Source organism: Phyllostomus discolor, chromosome 9 (genome assembly GCF_004126475.2).
Source record: "Phyllostomus discolor isolate MPI-MPIP mPhyDis1 chromosome 9, mPhyDis1.pri.v3, whole genome shotgun sequence".
Lineage (NCBI taxonomy): Eukaryota > Metazoa > Chordata > Mammalia > Chiroptera > Phyllostomidae > Phyllostomus > Phyllostomus discolor.
In genome coordinates this window covers 82,995,674-83,015,783 of record NC_040911.2, presented here as the reverse complement: position 1 = coordinate 83,015,783, position 20,110 = coordinate 82,995,674, and the positions used below count along the sequence as shown (strand labels likewise).

The window sequence follows — 20,110 nt, the reverse complement described above, 5'->3', positions numbered from 1 at the left end:
GCCCTTCTCTTTATTGGAGGGCTGAAAGTCCAGACCCACATTTTCCAGGACTTTCAGCCCTGTTCTGGATTTGGTTCTACTGAGGAGGTGTGCTTGCATTTGCTTTGGAAGGTGAAGGAGAAGGAGAGGCCTGGTTGCTTTTCTAGAAATGGAGCAGGGCAAATGTGTGGGCATCAGCAGGTGGCAAATGCGAGGTTTTGCAGTGGCCCCCACACTCTCTTCTGTAAATGACCTAAAATCACAGGCAGCTGTGACCACTAGTGGTCAGTGCCTGTGAGTCTTTCAGATTCTTGACTCTCCAAGAAGTAGCAATGGGCTTGGGAGACAGAGCCTCAGAATGTCTAGGCAGAACCTAAACTCTGTCTGATAGGAGTGGGGGGTGGGGAGGGGAGGAAGGAGAAGTGTTATGGACAGTGTTAGGGGAGGCTGCTGAGTGGGGCAAAAGAAATCTTCTGGCCTTGGTCTTATGAGGTGGCATGAATGTGGGCAAGTTATGACTCTCTGGGGCTTATTTCCCTCTCTCTAAAATAGGATAATAATATTGCTTCACTGCTTTTGAGAATTAAATGAAATAACAACATGTCTGGCACATCATCAATACTACATGCAGGGTTTTGAAACAGGAGGCTAAATGAGGCTTCGATCGCTGAGGTTCCAAAGCTGAGAACAAGGAATGTGGGTATCTCTGCAAGCTGAGCAGCTGGATTTTTGTCTACACAGAGATGCAAAAGGGATGGCCAAAGACTACTTTTGCACTGATAGCCCGGTGGCTACCCTGAAAGTACATAAAGGGAGCTGGGTATTGATCCTTTGAGACATTACTTAGAGTGGGATTTCTTTAGAACATGAATAATGGAAATGCTTAGGGGAGGGAAGAGGAGTTTAACCCACCTCAGGCTGACCGAAGGGTTTAAGAGTGCCTCAGCAAGCTTGACTGTATCCCCTGGAGTTGTCACTGTCTCACACCCAGACAAGTGTGGGGTGAGGGCTGGCCGGCTGCTTGGAACTGCAGCCTGGAGTTCCCTGGGGACAGTGCTGAGGAACGCACAAAAGTGATGCTTGGGAGAATTATATTTGAACTCCTCATCCACCAATAAGCACTGTGTTACTGAATGGGGAAGAGGGGAAGGAAAATGGGTAGGAATCTCCTCACCTCTTTCTTCTTTCTCAATCTTGGGGGAAGCCAGAGACAGTGGTAAGAAGAACGAATGGAAGGACAAGGTGGGAAATGGCCAAGAAGCCCACCCATCACTCAGCCTCATGAAGGTTTCCCGACCAGAACCTGGTCCCAGCTTGGAGAGGAAGCTACTGATGGAGAGGCTGTGATTTCAATTACCCGAATGATAAGTACGTTATCACCTATTTGGAGGGATGACGTGGTAGAGCTTATCTGAAAGGCAGTGTGAAGAAGGAAGCAGCTTTCTCCTTGAACCCTACCAAGTTAAGTACATCTGACAAACTGATTTTAAGAACAGGAACACAAAAGGTGTCTGTTTAAGAGAGTTGGGTGAAGCTGGGTGAACTTCAGCTGGCTAGAAGTTGGAAGAGATTGTGTGTAGACACTCTGTCTCCCCCTTTTTGCAGCCTGCAATGTGAGGGGCCTCTGGGGTCTGACCCCCCAGCACTCCTGTTCTGTCCCTCATCTTACACAGGGAGGGGGTCCTGTGAGTAGCATTGCTAGTAGAGGTGGCTGGGGCATTAGTGTGGGTGAGCTGGATGTGGTGAACCATGGTGCCCTGGTGTTGTGCGTGGGTCACCGGCCAGCAGCGACCATGGAACGCTGTGGATGGCTCGCCGAAAAACACGCGAGAAACAAACACACATGCACAGAGACAGACCAGTTTCTGTGGGGAAGTAGGGACGAAATGGCCACCCCCCTAGTGGGGAGGTGCCCTGATTTACCATCCATACCTGCTTTTATTGGGCTCATTTTGCATAATAATTCAGGTAAAGTACAGTACTTATCAGGGGGAAGTAAGGAACTATAGAAAACAAGGAACTCTGCTGGTCTATTTTGAGTCGGGGTCAAAGAGCTGTAAGACTTTGAGGAACAAACTTCCTCCTTGGACCCCTCTCATTCAACTGAGAGCATTCTAAACAAAGAAGGTTTCATAGTAATTTACATATTCTTTCTTAGGCCTGATCACCCAGGGAATCCGCCCCTTTTCAGCACAGAGCTGCACCACCCTGTCATTGTTTCAGGCTTAGCACGGAAACTAAGGCAATAAGGAGATTTTCTCCCAGACGATGAGAACTCAGTCAAAGCCGAGGAGTGAGGGTCCGTCACCCTCTTTTGCTGCAGCCCCCCAAGTCCTTCTTTTGGGGGGCCTCCCCAAGTGATCGTGCCTGGCTTAGGTCGTTCCCCCCCGTGGGGAATCTTACCCGTCTTTGGCTAACCGACCAAGCTTTTTGGGGTTCAGTTATGAATAAAGCAGCAGAAACAGCATTCCTACCAGGGAGATAAGCTTTTGTCTCCTTGCTGGCTTACGGTTCCAAGGGCGTTCCCTTAGCCTTAGCCTTAGCCTAGGCGGGGGTTTCAGCTTCTGATACCAGTCAGGGTGGTTCCCAACACCCTGGCCTCATGCTCTGATGACCAGAAAACTTACCTGAAGAAGGAAGGGGCAGGGGCAGGAGAGTGCCTGGAGCCAGAAGGGAGGCTAGAAAGGATTTTGGTCCCACCCCTCAGAGGAGGTAAAGAGGTGCTTCTTCCTCCTTCCCTGGGAACTGGTGATGGCACCTGATGATGTCCCACATCAGAGATCGTGTCTTTCAGCAGCCAGGAGGATGACAGACACTGATGCGCCCTGGATCTGAGTCCAGAACTATCTCACAAACACTTCCTTACTGCCCGGTGTGCATCGCTGCCTTCCCAAAGGAATACTTTTTCTAAACATGTGGTTCCTAGAAACTTTTAGCTGCAAATCATGGGAAAAGATGTTAGAGCTGGCAGGACCAGGGAATTTTCTCTGCATCCATGGACCTTAAAATGCCCCCTTCTTTTCCTCCCCTTATGCCTCCTGCCATCCATTCATCCTTCTCTCTATTATTTCTTTCATCTATTCAACACTAGACATTGTATAATATAGTCATTCAACACATACTAAGTACCCGCTAAGTGCCAGGCACTGTTTTGGGTGCTTAGGCTTTATCAGTGAAGTAAACAGACAAAACTCACTGCCCTTTTGGAGTTTACATTGCAGGAGGTGGGAGTAAGACAGGCAATATGTAATAAGTAATGAAGCAAAAAGTCAATCATGCAGTGTGTTAGAAAATGGTAAGCCCCATGGAAAAACAGGGCGAGGAAAGGGGGTGAGGTGAAATGGTGGAAAGGGGCCTTGTAAGGACTTTGGGTAAGGAATAGGGCTATATGCTCAGTGATGTGAGTAGCTATTGCAAGGTTCAGAGCAGAGAGGGACTGGATCTGACTCTTGTTTTAAAAGGATCCTCTGCTGGCTGCGTTGGGAATGGATGAGAGAGGCAAAGACAGATGCGTGGAGACAAGTGAGGAACTGATTACAGCAATCTGGGAACGATGATGGTGAGTCAGTGAATCTGGGCAGTTGAGAGAGAGAGAAGTGGTCAGACTCTGGATATATTTTAGGGCTGAGTAAACACGATTTCCTGATCAAAAGGCTATGGGGTGAGAGAGAAGAGTCGGGATGCCTCCTAGATTTTTAGCTGAATTGCCTGGAGTAATGGAGTTCCCATCAACTGAAATGGGGAAGTCTGTGAGTGGAGCAGGTTTCGGGGGGTAAAAGGAAAGTTGGCTTTTGAAATGTTATTGAGCATTCAAGTGCAGCTACTGAGAAGGTAGATATAATATTTAAGGGAGAGACATTAGGAGAAACACATTTAGGAGCCCTTGGGCTCTCAAAGGTACCTAAGGTCACCGGGCTGGACAAGATCATCAAAGGACAGTATGTAGTTGAGAGAAAGGAGCTGGAATAGAGTCTGGGTTCAGATCTCAGCCAACCATTTACCAGATGACCAAAGGGAAGTTACCAAACCTTTCTGTGTCTCAGTTTCCTCATTTGTGAAGCAAGCGTAATTATAGGCTATACCTCACCCAGCCATGTGGAGATAAGCAAGTTCATACAAGTAAAGTCCTCAGAACAGAGTCTGGCACATGGTAGCTTGTTACTATTTTTGAAACATATAAGAATTTCTTGCTGGTGAGGATGTGGAGAAAGGGGAAAACTTTTGCACTGTTGGTGGGGATGCAGATGGGTGCAGCCACTGTGGAAAGCAGTATGGAGATACTTCAAAAAATTAAAACTGGATCTGCTTTTGACCCAGCAATTCCACTTCTGGGAATTTATCCAAAGAAACCTGAAATAGTAATTCGAAAGAACATAAGCATCGTTATGTTTTTTGAAGTGTTATTTACAATCGCCAAGATACGGAAGCAGCCCAAGTATCTGTCAGTAGATGAGTGGATAAAACAACTATGGGACATTTATACAACAGAATTCTACTTGGCTGTAAAAAAGAAGAAAGTTTTACCCTTTGTAACAGCATGGATAGGCCTGGAGAACATTATGCTAAGTGAAATAAGCCAGTCAGAGAAAGCAAATACCATATGATTTCACTCATATGTGGAATCTAATGAACAAACTGAACTAACAAGCAAAATAGAGACAGACTCATAGATGGAGAGCAGGCTGACAGCTCTGGAGGGGTGTCGGGGGTGGAGGGATCAAGCAAAATAAGAAGAAAGCACTCATGGGTGTGGACAACCATGTGGTGATTGTGGGGGTAGGGAAAGGGGGTATAAAGGGGATAAATGGTAATGGAAAAGTACAATAAAAAATTTCTTTGTGACACTAGAGTATCATCATTTAATATGTTTTGAGATAATTCAAATCTTAAAGAAAATATGCTAGTATAGGACAAAATATTTTTTCAGAAACATTTGTGAATAAATTGTTGACATTGTGTCTTATCATATGCAAATATTTGTATTTTCTACAAATAAGAACATTCTCCTATATGGCCACAAAACCATCCAAATCAGGAAATTAACACTGACACATTAGCACCATCTTATCTTCAGACCCCTCACAAGTTTTGCCCACTGTTGTCCCCACAGTGTTGTTTACAGAAAAGGGCCGAGTTTCATTTAGTTGTTATGTCTCTTTAGTGTCTTTGAATATGGAGCAATTCTTTTTTCCTTTACTTTGTGACCCTGGTACTTTTGAAAAGCATAGGTCAGTTATTTTGTAGAATAGCTGTCAGTTTGGGTTCTTCTGACACTTGCTGGTGATTAAAGCCGGGTGTTGCATCTTTGATGGGAATGTCCAGGAGGGATGAGGTGCTGTTCTCTTCGCATCCAATCAGGAAGTGCTGCGGTTTCAGTTTGTCTCATTATTGACGTTCACGTTGATTGCTTGATTTAGGTTGTATCTGTCAAGCATTTCCAATGTAAAGTTATTCCTTCTTCCCTTTGTAATTAATAAGTATGTCACTTAAATTTTTTCTAACTCCTATTATGTTCAGTTTGAGCAGTTGGTCCCACCAAGGTTGGAGAGACTGATAACAGCGATGAATGGCTCTCCACCCACCCTTGGACTGTGTAAGGGCTCTAGTTTTTGGAGCTATACCTTCTCTGGCACGTTCTGGTATCTGGCTCCCCATTCTGGATGCCTCTGGGGTATTGTATCCTAGCAGGGTGCAGCTGTCCACAGCTCACTGAAGTCATCACCCACTTTGTGGACGGTGCCCTTGTTCGAAATGCCCGTGTATGTACACTTGTTTGTATGTGCTTCACAGTGGTATCCCACTCATGCTCCACAATTCTGCCCAGCAATGGGTGTCAGTGGTACCTATTCACTTCCCCAGCCCAGGAGATGGATTTTCATTGGTCCTTGTAAGTTATGACAGCCCCACCTGCTGGCTGTGATTGTGTGAGTAATTGGTTGAGGCTGGGGCACGTGTTGAGAAATTCTGACCAATCAGATATGAAGAGAAGTCAACTAGATATTTCTTGGGAAAAAATTCCACTAGTGGATTTCCTTTCTGCACAGACTGTGTACTTGGTGAGGAATCTTCTGTGTGGACAAGTCTAATATTAGCTGTTATTAATGCATCATAGAAAATTTCAGCAGATTCAGAGCTTCAGTTTCTGAGAGTCAGATCATATAGTTCACTGTCTGAACTTGCCCTAGACATGACTTTTTTGTTTCCCCACCCCCAACTTTGCCCCGAGATCAATTCCATTAGGGAATCTGGGAAGAAATGAGGGTTCCAAATGATTGTCATTATTTTCTCTCTTCTCATACATTATAATGTATATAATGTACATTGTATACTTTATATAATGTATAATTATAATGTAATTCATTATTTTTTCTCTTCCCATATACTATAATGGGGGAGTGTTGAAAATTTGTAGAAATAAGGCACATAGAGATTGATGTTTTGTGTGGTTGGATGCATTAGCACCCCCAAATTCTAAATAACTTTATACAGTATCCTTACATTGTTGTAACTTCTTCCTCTTTTTTATAGCTTTATTGACATAATAACCTGGCATAAAATTCACTCATGTGCATTGTACAATTCAATGGTTTTGAATACATTCATAGAGGTGAGATGGCATTGGATTTTAGAATGTACAGACTTCCGATATACAGTTATAAAACATACTGCTGGTTTCCCTGCAGAGCTCTGCAGTCCAGTTTTCATAAATGCTTTCCCCTCCATGTTGTGTGTTTTATTGTGACCAAATTAGGCAGCAGATAAATGTTATACACTGGTCTCAAGGGAGAAGTCACTATAGAAATAGAGAATAAATGCACATTTGAGTTGCAAAATCTGAGATTCAGATGAAAGATGCAAATATTTGGAAAAACAAAGTCTCCCATAGGGGTGGGGGAATCCCGGAGTCCTTCCCTCTGCATTGTCCTGCTCACTACATGCACACTCTAGTTACCTTCTGTGATGACACAAAGTTGCATGATTGGTGGGAGATAGAAGGGGAATTGGAGGGAATTGGCATTGGTGCAGTCTTAAGAAGGGTCCTCTAACCTGGTCTCCAAATGACAGGTCTAATTTGGAGGGACTGGAGACACAGGGCTCGTGTCTTCCTACCTGGTAACATGGCTTAGGAAGTTCCTGCCCTGTCTTGCCTGGCAACAGAAGACCAGAGCTGGGTATGTGCCCTGCTTAAGTGGACAAGACCTGAGACCACCTTGCAGAGTGTCCTGGGGTCCCAGAATAGTCAGATTTTCTAATGTGCTGAGAAGGATTGTGGGAAGAGCTGAAGGTGAGTGGATGTAGGGAAGCCCTGGGAATAAGAAGTTAATTGTAGGGGCACCTGTGTGGGTTTATAGTTAGGGCAGCACAGGGTAATGAGCATATTAGTAGATGGCTTCATGGACCGATGCCACAAAGGCACCTTAGACATCACTGGGGATGAAGAGGGTGGGGGGACCTGACTTGACTAAAGAGATTTTGAATTGGTCAAGGTTAAGTCTGTGGAAAGAATGACAAAAATAGGAGTTATGTTAAATCATGGAAATATTTTAAAATGTAATACTTTTTGCCCACCTGGAATGGTGGCTTGAGAGTTGCATTGTATTATCTTGATTATTTTCTTAATTTCTTAATTTATTGGAATTATTTCTTAATTTCTCCAAGGCACAACTTTCCTGTCTGTAAACTGGGGCCGGGCAGCAGGGGTTGGACTCGGTCATATCAAGAGCTTTTTCAGCTCAAACAGACCAGGATGCTAAAGTCTCAGCATCTCTCACATGTTTCACTGCCCACTCATGAGTGTTTTCTTCATATGTCACTCTCTTTGCTGTCCTTTTTCCCCAGTGTCCAGTGAGACTACTGACAATCATCAGGTTAGCCCAGGGTAACAGTGTACAGGGGGGGCAACCCCAAACCCTGCAGATGCCATATGAAAATGCAAAAGAAAAACATATATGCAATCATGCCATCATGATAAATGGAAACATTTTGTCTTTCTGCTTTCTCTTCCAATCCATGTCTACTACATAAGTACCCCTTTTGTACCAGAGCCTGGAGACTGCGTTGTATCCAAGGGCTTTTGGGAGGCAAGAAGGATAAAAAGGGAAAATATGATTATTCCAGCCCCGCTGGTTAGCTGCCCTGGCAACCAGCTTTACAGACCCAGTGACTCTAAAAATATAGTATCTCTCCAGCTCTGATCTCTCTCCTGAACTCCAGACATATCTGTTCATCTGCCTACTCAACATCTGCACTTGGATGATGAACAAACATTGTATATAACATGTTCAAAACTGAACCCATAGTTTCCATCACCAAACCTATTCCCCCACCTGTCTTCCCTTTCTCATTCACTGCTTAATCAGCTCAGGAAGCCAGTCCCACTTTCTCCCTGTCCACGACCTTCCACATTTAGTCCCCAAAGAGGTCCCATCATTCCTGTCTTTAAGTACTTTTCATTCTCTCCGTCGGTTTCTCTCCATTTGCATTGGCTCTGTTGTAGCTCAAGCCAGCCTCATTACCCCCTAGTTGGCTACTGTTGCCTCACATCAGCATTTTCTGATTACTTGCTTTCCTCTAATTTTTAGTTATCCCACAGGATTCATGGTGATTTATAAAAATGTAAATCAGATCTTGCAATTTACTCTGTGGTTTAAAACTTGATAATGTCTTTCCATTCTTCTTAGAATAAAATTCAAACTCCTTACCATGGTCAGTAGCCCTGTGTGATTTGGCTCCTGCCCATCTCCTCAGCATCATTTCATGCCCCATTACTCTCAAATTCCAGCGTCACTGGCCCTATGCCTTGAACATTCCAAACCCCTTCATACCTTAGGTCTTGGCACTGTGTGTTCCTGTAACAAGAGTGTGTTTCCTAGGCCCTTACAAATTTCAGATACCAGCTCAAATATTCCCTTTTCTAAAAGGCTTTTAAAAAAACTATTGATTCTAGACAGTAGCCACTAATTCTTGATTCCTCGGGGATATCTCTGTAGTTGAAATTTGCATTATTTTATATACTATTTTATTTTCTTTAGATCGCTCATTATATTCTTATTTCTCCCTTCCTCACTTCCTCCTCTCTCTCTGCCTCTTTCCTCTCTCCCTCTCTCCTCCCCTCTCTTCTTTCTTTTTTTAAATCTGTACTCATTACATGGTAAACTCCACAAGGGTAGGGACCATCTGTGTCAGTGTTCACCAACGTTTCCTGTGTGTCTAACGCAGTACCTCCTGTCACATAGGACAAGCTCAGTAATATTTGTGGAATAAATGAAGTCATAAATTTCTTTGTGGTGAATAATTATTTGTGTGGAAGCTCTGGACTGGGCTTGTTTAGAACATGAGCTATTTACTCAAAGGAATGAGAAGCATCCATGTCAAAGGTGTGACTCCTTTGGCTGCTCCATTTTTCCTCTGGTTTCAAGCTCTGGGGCACCTGGGACATTTCCTATCGCCTTCTTGAAGTATGATTTAGAGAATGAGGGACTATGTAAAGTCTTTGACCAAATGTTTTAGAAAAACCATTCTGATGTCTGTGTAGTGGATGGATTGGAGGCTCCAGGGTGAGACTTGTGAGGAGGCTGTTGGAGTGATTTAGGTAAGCGCTAATGAGGGTCTTAGCAACCATGAAGATGAATGGGGAGAAATGGAATTCAGTAGATTTGGAGACTTCGGGCATCAGACATGAAATGTGAGATGGCAGGAGGTCATACCAGTGCTGATGCTGTCCTTGCTGAACCCTGATGAAGAGTGTCTCTTTAAATTTTGCTCCTATAGGCATTTGGCTTGCTTTTCCTAGTCCTGGCCCTATTCCCAGCAGGAGGTAAGGGGTAATTGGCCAAGGCATCCCCCAGGCTCCCGACATTGGAGGCTGGTGATGGGCTGTTGAAGACGAAACTGCTCTACTGTGAGTAGAAAATGTGGAAGGGGAGGTTCATGTCTGAGGGGTGATGGAAGTTGGGTTCAGCCACTTCATCTCTGTGACATTCTTGAACAGATTCAAGGCCACAGTGAAGGAAATAGAGTAGGCGGCCTATTTCCCCTGCGCATACTTACCCTTTGATAAGGGAGACTTTCTCTGGAACTTGGACTATACTACCTTCCCTAGATCCTCACCAGGGCCATTTTGGGGTTCAGGACTATGCCTAGATAAACTCTGGGACCAGCTTTCAAACATGGAAAGTATGTATGTTCCTCCCTTCTCCTCCCCACTCAGAGGCATCGTGTGGGCTTTAGTGTAGAGCAGCAAGCCTGAGATGAGAAAGCAACAGAATGAGGACAGGTCAAGATCTCACCATCTGTCTCTAGAACCATGGGCAGTGTGACTCCTTGGAAAACACTGAGCAGAGTTGGCTCTGAATCTGGGTTTCTTGTTCCTTTAGGCCTCTCACCTGCACAACGGGGGAATGGTGCCCACCTCGTGAGACCAGTGTGAGGATGAAGTCAGATACTGCACTGCACATGCAGTGCCAGGCCCGTGTGGCACCACCAATTATGTTTTCCTTCTTATGTGAAACCATTGGGTGTCTAATAGGCAGGGAATTTGGGGCTTTGAAGGTAGTGTCTTTTTATTTATTTTTTCCTTTGGATCTTAAGTAGATAGAGTGGTACCTACCAGAAATCTTTTTTCATGATACCCATATCTTTGATTCGTGTATGACCTTGTTTTGCTATCTTATTCATCTGTCCATTGATCCATCCATCCATCCACATCCATCCTTCCACTCATTCTCTCTTTCTCCCTTCTCCCTTCCAGTCATTCATTCATTTACCTACCTGTCCACTCATATACATGTCTATCAATCTTATATTGTTATTTTATTTTTTTGTTGATAATTATATAATCATTCAAATAGTTTTGCTATTTGAATAGGCACAAAATGGCATCTCAGTGTGGTTTTGTTTGGTTTTGGCTGATTACTAATGAGGTTGCCTCTTGAAATGTTTTCTTCAATCTTATTTTAATGGTGGGGCTGTAAAGGTTTTGTGGCAGAGTTGGGTACCCACAATGGAGTTCTCCAGAGCCAGGAAGGGTCCTCTCAGAGTAGCAGGTGTTTCTTCCAGGTGGGAGTCTGTGCCGTCTCCGCTGTTTCTCGTTCTGGGTCAGATGTCCACAGAAGCTTCCTTCCTGGGGAGGCATGAGAACCCACCTTTTTACTCCTGACTTTTTCATCCAGGAGTTTACTTCCTCTGGAGGCTGCAGGAAACAGGAGGGGACAACCAGCCCCAAACGTGCCTCAGAAGTCTTATGAGGCAAGAGAAGCTGGGGTAGCAGCTACAGGGATCATGGCAAGTGCCCTCATGGATCAGTTCTCCTGAATCATACAAGAGGGAACTGAGGGTCCTGTGTCCCTGGGGAAAACATGCAGTGCCTGTGACCTGCAGAGAAGGCAGGGAGCTGGGATGAAGCCCTTGTTGTTTTCAGACTGCTCCTCAGAGCCTACCTCAAGAGTGTTCTGTTCCCACTGACTCTTTTTTCCTTAAATGCCCCCCTGCCCAGAGCAGGGCAGCCCACATCTTTGTGCCTCCTCAGATTGGAGCTGCGAGGAGCAGAGGGGTTTGAAGGGGTTATGCTGCCACTCTCCAGGACCCTCTGAATTCCACATGCGTTTAAGGTAGAAATGAAAAGGGAGCACCACATACCTCTCCTCACAGTGCCCTGCCACCATCCGTGCTGGGAGCCCAACACCTGTCTGGGGCTGCTATGTACCTGGAAGAGAGGTGTCTCCTGAGGATATAGATGATGGAAAGTGCAAGTGCAGTGAGGGGAAGCAGCTTCCACGCAAGCAGGAGGAGGAGGATCTCCAAGACGGAGTTGGATGCGCTGGCTCCTAGGTGACAGAAAGATATCAGGATGAACCTGGCTTTCTGCTTATATCACTCAACCTCCAGGCAGGCTCAGCTCCACCCCAGACTTAGGCACCAAGACTACACCCTGATCTTGCAGGGAGAAACCTCACCTCTCTGGGCCTCTCATGGTACAGGAGGATGTTTTCATATGTTGCATTTCAGCTTTGTGAGGCACAGCCACAGCATCATCGGTCCAGGGCTAATTCTTTTCCCTTCTGTGTACTCTGTCAGATCCCCATGAGCTATGAGGTTTTCATTCAGGCTGGTGGAAACAAGCACTATTCTTGGCCTTGTGTGAGCTCCAGGGATTTCTTCCCCCTGAGTCCAGGCACATACGTCCATGTACATGTATGTCCTCATGTACACACACTTTCACTCAGAGGAATTCTCTAGATTTTTGGAATCCTCTCTCTGTGAAGCTCCTTCCTCTGGCGCTTGACTCTGGAAACTCTAGCCACTCACCCTTATTGGACTTCAAGCTCCTTATTATCAACTCAGTGTGATCTCTAGACTTACCTGAGTTATCTCTTCCTGCATGGTGGCTGGGGAGCTTTCTCAGAGAGTAAGGTGGAGGCAACCTTGAGTCTCACCTCTTTTTCTTCTCATCTTTCAGAGCTCACTCTCCTTTCTGCCTGATGTCTAATGTCTTGTCAACCATTGTTTCATGTAGTCTGCCCAGATTTTTAATGAAATAGTAAATCCAGTCCTTATCACTATTTGGTAGAAGTTGCCCTAGGTATTTAATTTAATTTAAATCTGCTCTTTTTATATGTGCTCATCTTTTCCATTATATCTTCTGACTTTTTTTTGTTTGTTTATAGGAAGATTAGTGATTTCTGTTTGTTGATATGCATTTCATCGCCTTCTCTTTCCTAACAGCTTTGGCTTTTTAGAATATTTCAACACAGCCTTAATTAATATTAGAAATGGTGGGTATGAGTTTGAGGACTCCATAAATATTCAAGCAATTCTATCTTTCTTGAGATGACCCTCTCATAGCCCTAGTCTATCTTTCATGGGTAGGCTCTGTGGCCGTTCCTATGCTGCCTTCACAGCCGTTCTCATGGGGTCTGCAATCTTCTATTTATGGTTCCCATTCTTAGTTTTTCTTTATTTAATCCCTATTTTGGTCAAACAAAAATGTGCACCAAAGGTAGTTCTTGATGATTGGCAAACTTGACAGATTGGCTGGGCATAGGAGTTTAGACTGGAAATCGTTTTCCTTAAGACTGTGAAGGCATTTTTCTTGTCCTCTGGTGCCTGGTGCTGCCCTTGGGCAGCTCGTGCTGCTCTCATTTCAGTGCTCCGTGCACAACTTGCCTTTCAGAGTCAAACCTTGGTTCTCGACCAGTTTGGTTCTCGACCAAGTTGTTCATGGAAAAATATGTCTTGGTTTCTCACAGAACTGTGGGTCTCTTCTCTGCCTGACAACCCTTTCAGGCTGATCCCTGAATGAACAGTCATATGTCTTGCAGGCAACAAACAAAGGAGACTCAATTTTCGAGCACATTGCTTCTCAAATATTTTTTTCAGAACAAATTAAGTTCAAAAACCGAGCTTCCACTATTTTCAAATCTTAAAAACGACATGACCATTTCTTTGTCCCCAAAGTCTTCCTGCCATTCTCTTGGTTCCTTGATGGACTTCTGGCACTAAAACTTTAAAGATCAAGAGGTCTGCTGATGTTTGTTCCTAGGGTTCTGTCAGAGTAAATTATCATGCTGCTTTTTTACAGAGAAAACCTCATAATCATTAATTCATCAATGCAAACAGGCCTGAGCTGACTGCCCTGTGCCCCAGGCTTTCCTTTAATGGATGCTGTTTGTAGTTTTGCAGGCTTTGTCTTCAGTTGTGAGTCTACCAGCTGGGACCACCTCCAAGAATATAAAGGACACATGGGCATCAAGGTCAAAATGTAAGCAACATGAGGATTGCATATTCTACATCCAAAATGTGATTTAAATAACTTTCTGCCTTGCCGTGGCTGGTGTGGCTCAGCAGATTGAGCACTGGCCTGCAAACTGAAGAGTCGTTGATTTGATTCCTAGTGAGGACACATGCCTGGGTTTCGGTCCAGGTCCCCAGTTGGGGGTGTGAGAGAGGCAACCGACCAATGTTTCTCTTGCTGTTTTTCCCCCTCCCTTCCCCTCTCCCTAAAAGTAAATAAATAAAATCTTTAAAAAACTAATTTTCTGCTTCAGTAATTTCATAATTTTTTGCTTTCATGAATCTGTGGGTCCATGCTTTTAAGACTATAATTTCAAATATTACTGATTTTAATATCTTGAATATTGGCAATATACACAAATATAATAATTATTATGTTAAACACTCCTTTAAGTATTTTGCATTTATAAACTCATTTATACTTATAATCCTGACAACAAATCTATGAGGTGGGTCCTAGTATTACCCCTATCTTAAAGGTAACAGCAAACTGGGGCACAAAGAACTTAGAATCTCACTATGGCTCCATAGCTTGCAAGGGGCAGAGTTAGAAGCTGAACTCAGATCATTTGACCCTGGAGTCTGTACTTTACCTGCTTAGCCTGCCAGCCTATTTTGTGGGCCTTTGGAAGCTATAAGATTCTACAGGGTTAGGATTCTATTGATATATGGCCCAGGGATTACATTTCACTCTGTTCCTTTACTATGACTTCTCACTGTCCCCGTCTTCTGTCATCAATCTTGACACAAGGACTAACAATGGGGGAACCCTGGGGCTAAGAGCCTGAGATTATTGTCTTAGAACAGTGGGGTGGATTTTGAGGGATCTGGACTTACCATGCACAAACATCCTAGTGCCTGGTCCAGACTTGAACTCCATGTCATCAGGCCCTGCTTTGCGGAACTTCACACAGTAGTAGGTGCCGGTGTCTGCTGGGGTGATGTTACTGATGTGGATTGAAAAGTCCGTGTTGTTTCTCCTCATGGCATCTGCAACACTTGTTACTCGGGGGAAGTGGCCTCCTCTGTAACTATAAATTAATTCTCGACCTGGCCCTGTCCCCCTGAACCACATGACAGGCCCCATAGGATGCATGGAGGTCATGGTGCAGTTCAGAGTGGCCGTCTCTCCAGCTGCCACTGCCACTGACTTCTCAGGCTGAATCACCTGCAGCTCCTCACCTGCCCCTCCTGCAGGGAAACACAAATCATCTCCAAGTCCCCACCCTGGCCCTGCTGGGCTGAGGCTGAGGTCTAAGGGCCTGGGTCCAGATTCAAGTTGACATCCAATTAACCCTTTCTTTCCATATCATGTATTAGCCACTGAGATGGACAAATTGCTGGACTGTGTGCTGAGAGGGATACAGAGATGAGACAGACAGACAGCCTTGCAAAGCCCACAGACTGGGAAGTTAGGGGAGAAGTAACAAATCTGTGAAAAGACACTCAACAACCCCATTAAATGTACATTTAAGCCAGAAGGCAAATGTTAATGTTCATAATAATATAGCTGGAAAGGTTTTTTAAAAAATGCAGACTGGTGCAGCCATTGTGGAAACAGTATGGAATTTTCTCAGAAAACTAAAAATGGAGCTGCCTTTTGGCCTGGCAATTCCACTGCTTGGAATATACCCTAAGAACCCTGAAATACCAATTCAAAAGAACCTATACACCCCAATGTTCATAGCAGCACAATTTACAATTGCCAAGTGCTGGAAGCAACCTAGATGCCCATCAGTAAATGAGTGGATCAAAAAACTATGGTACATTTACACAATGGAATACTATGCAGCAGAAAGAAAGAAGGAGCTCCTACCCTTTGCAACAGCTTGGATGGAACTGGAGCATTATGCTAAGTGAAATAAACCAGACAGTGAAAGACAAATACCATATGATCTCACCTATAAGTGAAACTTAATGAACAAAACAGACAAGCAAGCAAAACATAACCAGAGACATTAAAATAAAGAATAAACTGGCCATAACTAGAGGGGATGGGGTAGGGCAATAACTGAGGGGGGGAAAAAGGAAGGGTCATCAAGGAACATGTTTAAAGGACCCATGGACAAAGCCAAGGGGCATAGGATTGAGGGTGGGAGGTGGGGGTGCATAGTAATGGGGAAAGCAGTCGCCAGAAAATGGAGACAACTGTACTTGAACAACAATAAAAAATGTACAAAAAAAAAGAACACCAATCTCAGTGTATTCAACATTAGAAAGCACATTATCAAGTTGCAATAACAGACTGGTGGATAGCAAAGCAGGCAGAGGGGTCAATGAAAGAAGAGAGAGCCTAGAACTGGACCCAAGAAGACATTCAAAATGACTTCATGATCAAGGGGACACTATACGGTGTTGGCAGAAAGTTATCTGGAAGAAAACAAACTAAACCCTTACAGAGCAGTTGCCTCCAGGGAGTGGGAAGGGAATGCAGACTCCTGTTATTTACTCATACGTTTTTTCCTTGGTAGGATTATTTGATAACAGGTCTGTAATATAATAAAAAATAAAATAAAAGGAAACATTCTCCCTTCTGTAAGCAAAACAGATGCAATTTAAAAAATACTAGCTTGATGAAAAATGAAAAACCACCAGTTTGGTGGTGTTGCCAGGGTGTGACTACACCGGCAGGCACTCCCAGGAGCTGCTGGTGGGAAGGTGAACTGACACTTCCCTAGATGGCGCTGTGGCTCCATTTTCATCACAAACCCAGGGTTTAACAAGCAGAGGGGAAGACTTGAACCAAGTCTGTTCTTGTCACGAATATTCAAAATGTCCTCTATTGCTGCTCCTGTGTCATATGGTTGATGTAACACTGAGACACCACCTTTTATCAAGAAATTCTATATCTCAAAAGCCTTTGAAATCATACCTTTGACCTGGAAACTCCTCTTCTTAGGACTTACTCATAAAAAACAATCACAGAAGGTGAACACATTTTCTAAAGGAATGGGAATCATAGCTTAGTGGCAATATAGAAAAGTTCAATGAGAGTCTCATGTCCAAGAATAGGGAATTAAATAAGTGAAGATACACCCCAATGATAAAAAAGTACATAGCTACTACTGTGGAAGTATATACTAGGATGTGTTGATGATTATGTTGACAGATATATCAGCAAGAAAAAGTTCTCTAATTTATTATTAGTGAAAGAGGAAATAACAGAACACATTTAATGTAATCCTATTTTGTGAAAAAGTCAATACAGATGGAAACAGCACAATGAAGAGGTTAAAGCGAGGGCTTGTGGGTCCCTTCGTCCTAAGCTCAGATGCCTCTCCGAGGGCTTGCTTGATGTTTGACTTTGAGAAGATGACTTACTCTCTGAGCCTCTATTTCCCTCTCTGTGCAACACATGCAGCAGGAAGAGGAGACTTCTCCTGCGGTGCTGCTGCCGTGAGACTGAACTGGGAAACCGCTGAGACGCACTCCGCACTGCGCCTAATGGACAGGCCTTTGCTAGATGGCCTCTCAACTGAGATGTTAGCACCACTGGGAGGGGGAGGGGCGTCCCACCTGCCCGCCCCATCCAGTGTCAGCTCTGGGGAGAGAGGAGTAGATAGGGACAGGGTTAATTCCTGTATCAAGAATATAAGTGTAGGGTGTTGAGATCTGGGCAGCTTATAGTCTAAGAAGTACCACTTACCATTCCTTTTCCTAGTAGTTCTCCTTTGAGTGTGTAGTATTCAGTCTCTCAGTCTCTGTGTCTGTCTCTGTCTCTGTCTCTGAGTGGATATATATATTCACTCTTAATTAAGTTGGCCCTGCCCTCCAGGGTCTACAGCCTTTAGCAGGACAGAGTCGTCAGATGCCACACCTCTGCCTTCTCTTTCAGGGTGGCAACAGGTCCTGCAGGTCAGTCTCAGGGGTCATGGATCCCTCACAGGGTGGCCGGGGTAAGGGAGATGAGGAGGGGCTGGGAACTTCTGTCTGTGGGAAATTCTTGGGTGGGGTAAATCCTGTTATGACCTGGATCAGAGAAGAAGGAACACCCCCCTCCCCCACACAAGAAGAATTCTGGGGGTATTTGTTTAGGAGGTATTGTTTTAAAAGAAAATATCGAGAGTAATGTCTTAAAGAAGAAGAGGCAGTGAAGAGGCCTTTGAACAACGATCCATTCACCTGACTGCTGCTCTCAAATCCCAGTGAGCCTCTCTGCAGAGTGGTACCCAAGGGCATGGCGCTAACCTGTGAGTCCCAGCAGCAGAAGCAGCAGCAGCGATGGCAGAGGTAGTTGGGGCAGGAAGTCAGGGACAGGCATCGTGGTGGGCTCAGAAGCCTGCTCTCTTTGAATGAGGTGCTGGAGAGGCCTGGAATCTGTGCTGTGTGGTGAGAGAGGAAGTGATTACAATGGAGGAAAAGACAGCTCCTATTTTTAGATTCTGAAGTAGGAATCAGGCATAAGCTGAGAAATTGCTGGTACAATGGCTCCAAGATGCTTGGAGAGGCCCTGGCAGACTCCTTAGGATGTAGGCTCTGTCCCCTGGGTAACTCATTCCTTCTCAGAGGTCCTGGTGGCCCTTCCTCATCCACAAGTCCCAGGACCAGAGTTTGTCCAGTCTCAGAGTGTGTTCAGTCTTCTGTAATGGTCCAACAACAGGGTTTAGATGAACTGCACAACTATTTGGGAGGAGGGCTTCTGGAATGGGGCCTCAGGGGAACGGGATCCTCTTCTCCCCGCTCCAGAGGTGTCAGTGGTAAGAATGAACCACGTCTGATGGGCACCCTGGCTTCGAGGGTACCCTTGTTGGGGAAGCAGCTTTGAGTGAGCGAGGAGTTAGGTCTTCAGAGGGGGAGGGTGGCTTCTGTTTTAGAGGATGGAGGAGGCCTGTGGAGGGGGAGGGGCCTTAGAATGGTCATCTTGTAAGGAGAACAGCATACCCAGAAACACTGCTGGGAGCAACAGGAGTGCCCTTTCTGTGTGCCCCGTCCAGGGCCAGCACTGGGCAGAAGGGAGCAGATCAGCAGCAGAAACTCCATGTCAGGATGTGCCTCCTCTTACCTTCTGAGCAGACACATCAGCACACAGGATTGTGTCCAGAGCCTCCCAGCTGTGAGCTCTTCCCTTCTCTGGGGCCTTCTGTGATGAAGTTCCCTGAAGCTCCCTCCCTATGGCTGACTGTATGTTGGTGATGAAAGAGGCAGAAGGAAAAAGGAAATCAGAGATAGATTGTTCTGTCACATGATAAGTTCCATCTTCCCTTGAGGCTTTATTCTGTTTTTTGGGGGGTATGTATGTATGTATGTATTTCCTGGGAGGAGATTGAATGTGGGGCCCTTTATTGTTATTTTTATTTATTATTATTATATTTTAAAGATTTTATTCATTTTTAGACAGAGGGGAAGGGAGGGAGGAAGAGAGGGAGAGAAACATTAATGTGTGGTTGCTTCTTGTGCAGTCCCTACCAGGAACCTGACCCAAAACCCAGGGACATGCCCTGACTGGGAATCAAACCAGCGACACTTTGGTTCGTAGGCTGGCACTCAATCCACTGAGCCACAACATCTAGGGCTGTGGGACCCTTTACAAGGAACTGAAATAACTGGCCAGGATATTCCTTTATTATCCATCATTTAGTATGGAATAATCCATACTAAATGGATTATATCCTGGCCAGGATATTCCTTTAGTAACCATCATTTCAACACACTCCTTTTTTCAATGGTAACAGGTTCTATTTTTCAGAGTGCAGCGATATTCTCCTTCCTGTATGCCTCCCATGGAGAAGTGGGTGAATCTTCACTCCTCCAAAACCTGGGCTGCCTTGTGATTAAAACACAGGTGATGTGATGTGACTTTGGAGGCTGGACAGTTAAACTTCCAGCACTTCTCCCTGGCTGCCTTGGGATGCTCATTCCTGGACTCCTGCCTACCTGCTACGAGGAAGCCCACGCTAATGCATACACGTGGCTGTAGGGTTTGTAGCTGAAAGCCCAGCTCAGGTGCCAGCAATAGTCAGCATTACTCATTACACCTCCAAGTGAAGAAGCTTCCAGGTGATTCCAGCCCCCAGGAGTTGTCACCTCTAGCTGAGCCTTCACAGCTGAGGCCCCAGACAACATACAGTAGAGATAAGCCGTTCTTGCGCCCTGCCTGAATTTCTGACTCACAGTATCAGTGATCATAATGAAATGGTTGTTTATTTCTCCCAAGGTTTGGGGCGTTTTGTTATGCAGCAGTAGACACTAGAACACCACTCTTGGTAAACTGGTTCCCCATCTCCACTCAATAGTCTTCCTGCTTTACTGGGACCGGTGCTGTTGCCGGCAGGGACTGTGGAACATGGCATTAATACATGAGCTTTGGGGCTAGAAGGACATTTGTTGGGCTCCTGGTATG

General features: G+C 44.9%; 1 protein-coding gene across 1 annotated transcript; it reads right to left on the bottom strand.

Annotated features, from left to right (window-relative positions):
• Positions 1 to 11,502: 11,502 nt before the first annotated feature.
• LOC114506272 (signal-regulatory protein beta-1-like) lies at positions 11,503 to 18,086 on the bottom strand. The gene is made up of 3 exons (XM_036009455.1): positions 17,959 to 18,086; positions 14,608 to 14,961; positions 11,503 to 11,513 (listed from the first exon to the last, which is right to left on the bottom strand). Exons 1-3 carry the CDS (start codon positions 18,029 to 18,031, stop codon positions 11,503 to 11,505), a joined length of 438 nt encoding a protein of 145 aa, XP_035865348.1. The 5' UTR covers positions 18,032 to 18,086.
• Between the last annotated feature and the right edge of the window lie 2,024 nt (positions 18,087 to 20,110).

Bases quoted from the DNA above. Each gene is read 5' to 3' on its own strand.
- LOC114506272 (XM_036009455.1), bottom strand. From the start codon at position 18,031: ATGCCTGTCCCTGACTTCCTGCCCCAACTACCTCTGCCATCGCTGCTG. The intron at 14,962-17,958 runs GTTAGCGCCATG...GTTTCCCTGCAG, and splicing joins TCTGCTGCTGGGACTCACAG to GAGGGGCAGGTGAGGAGCTG.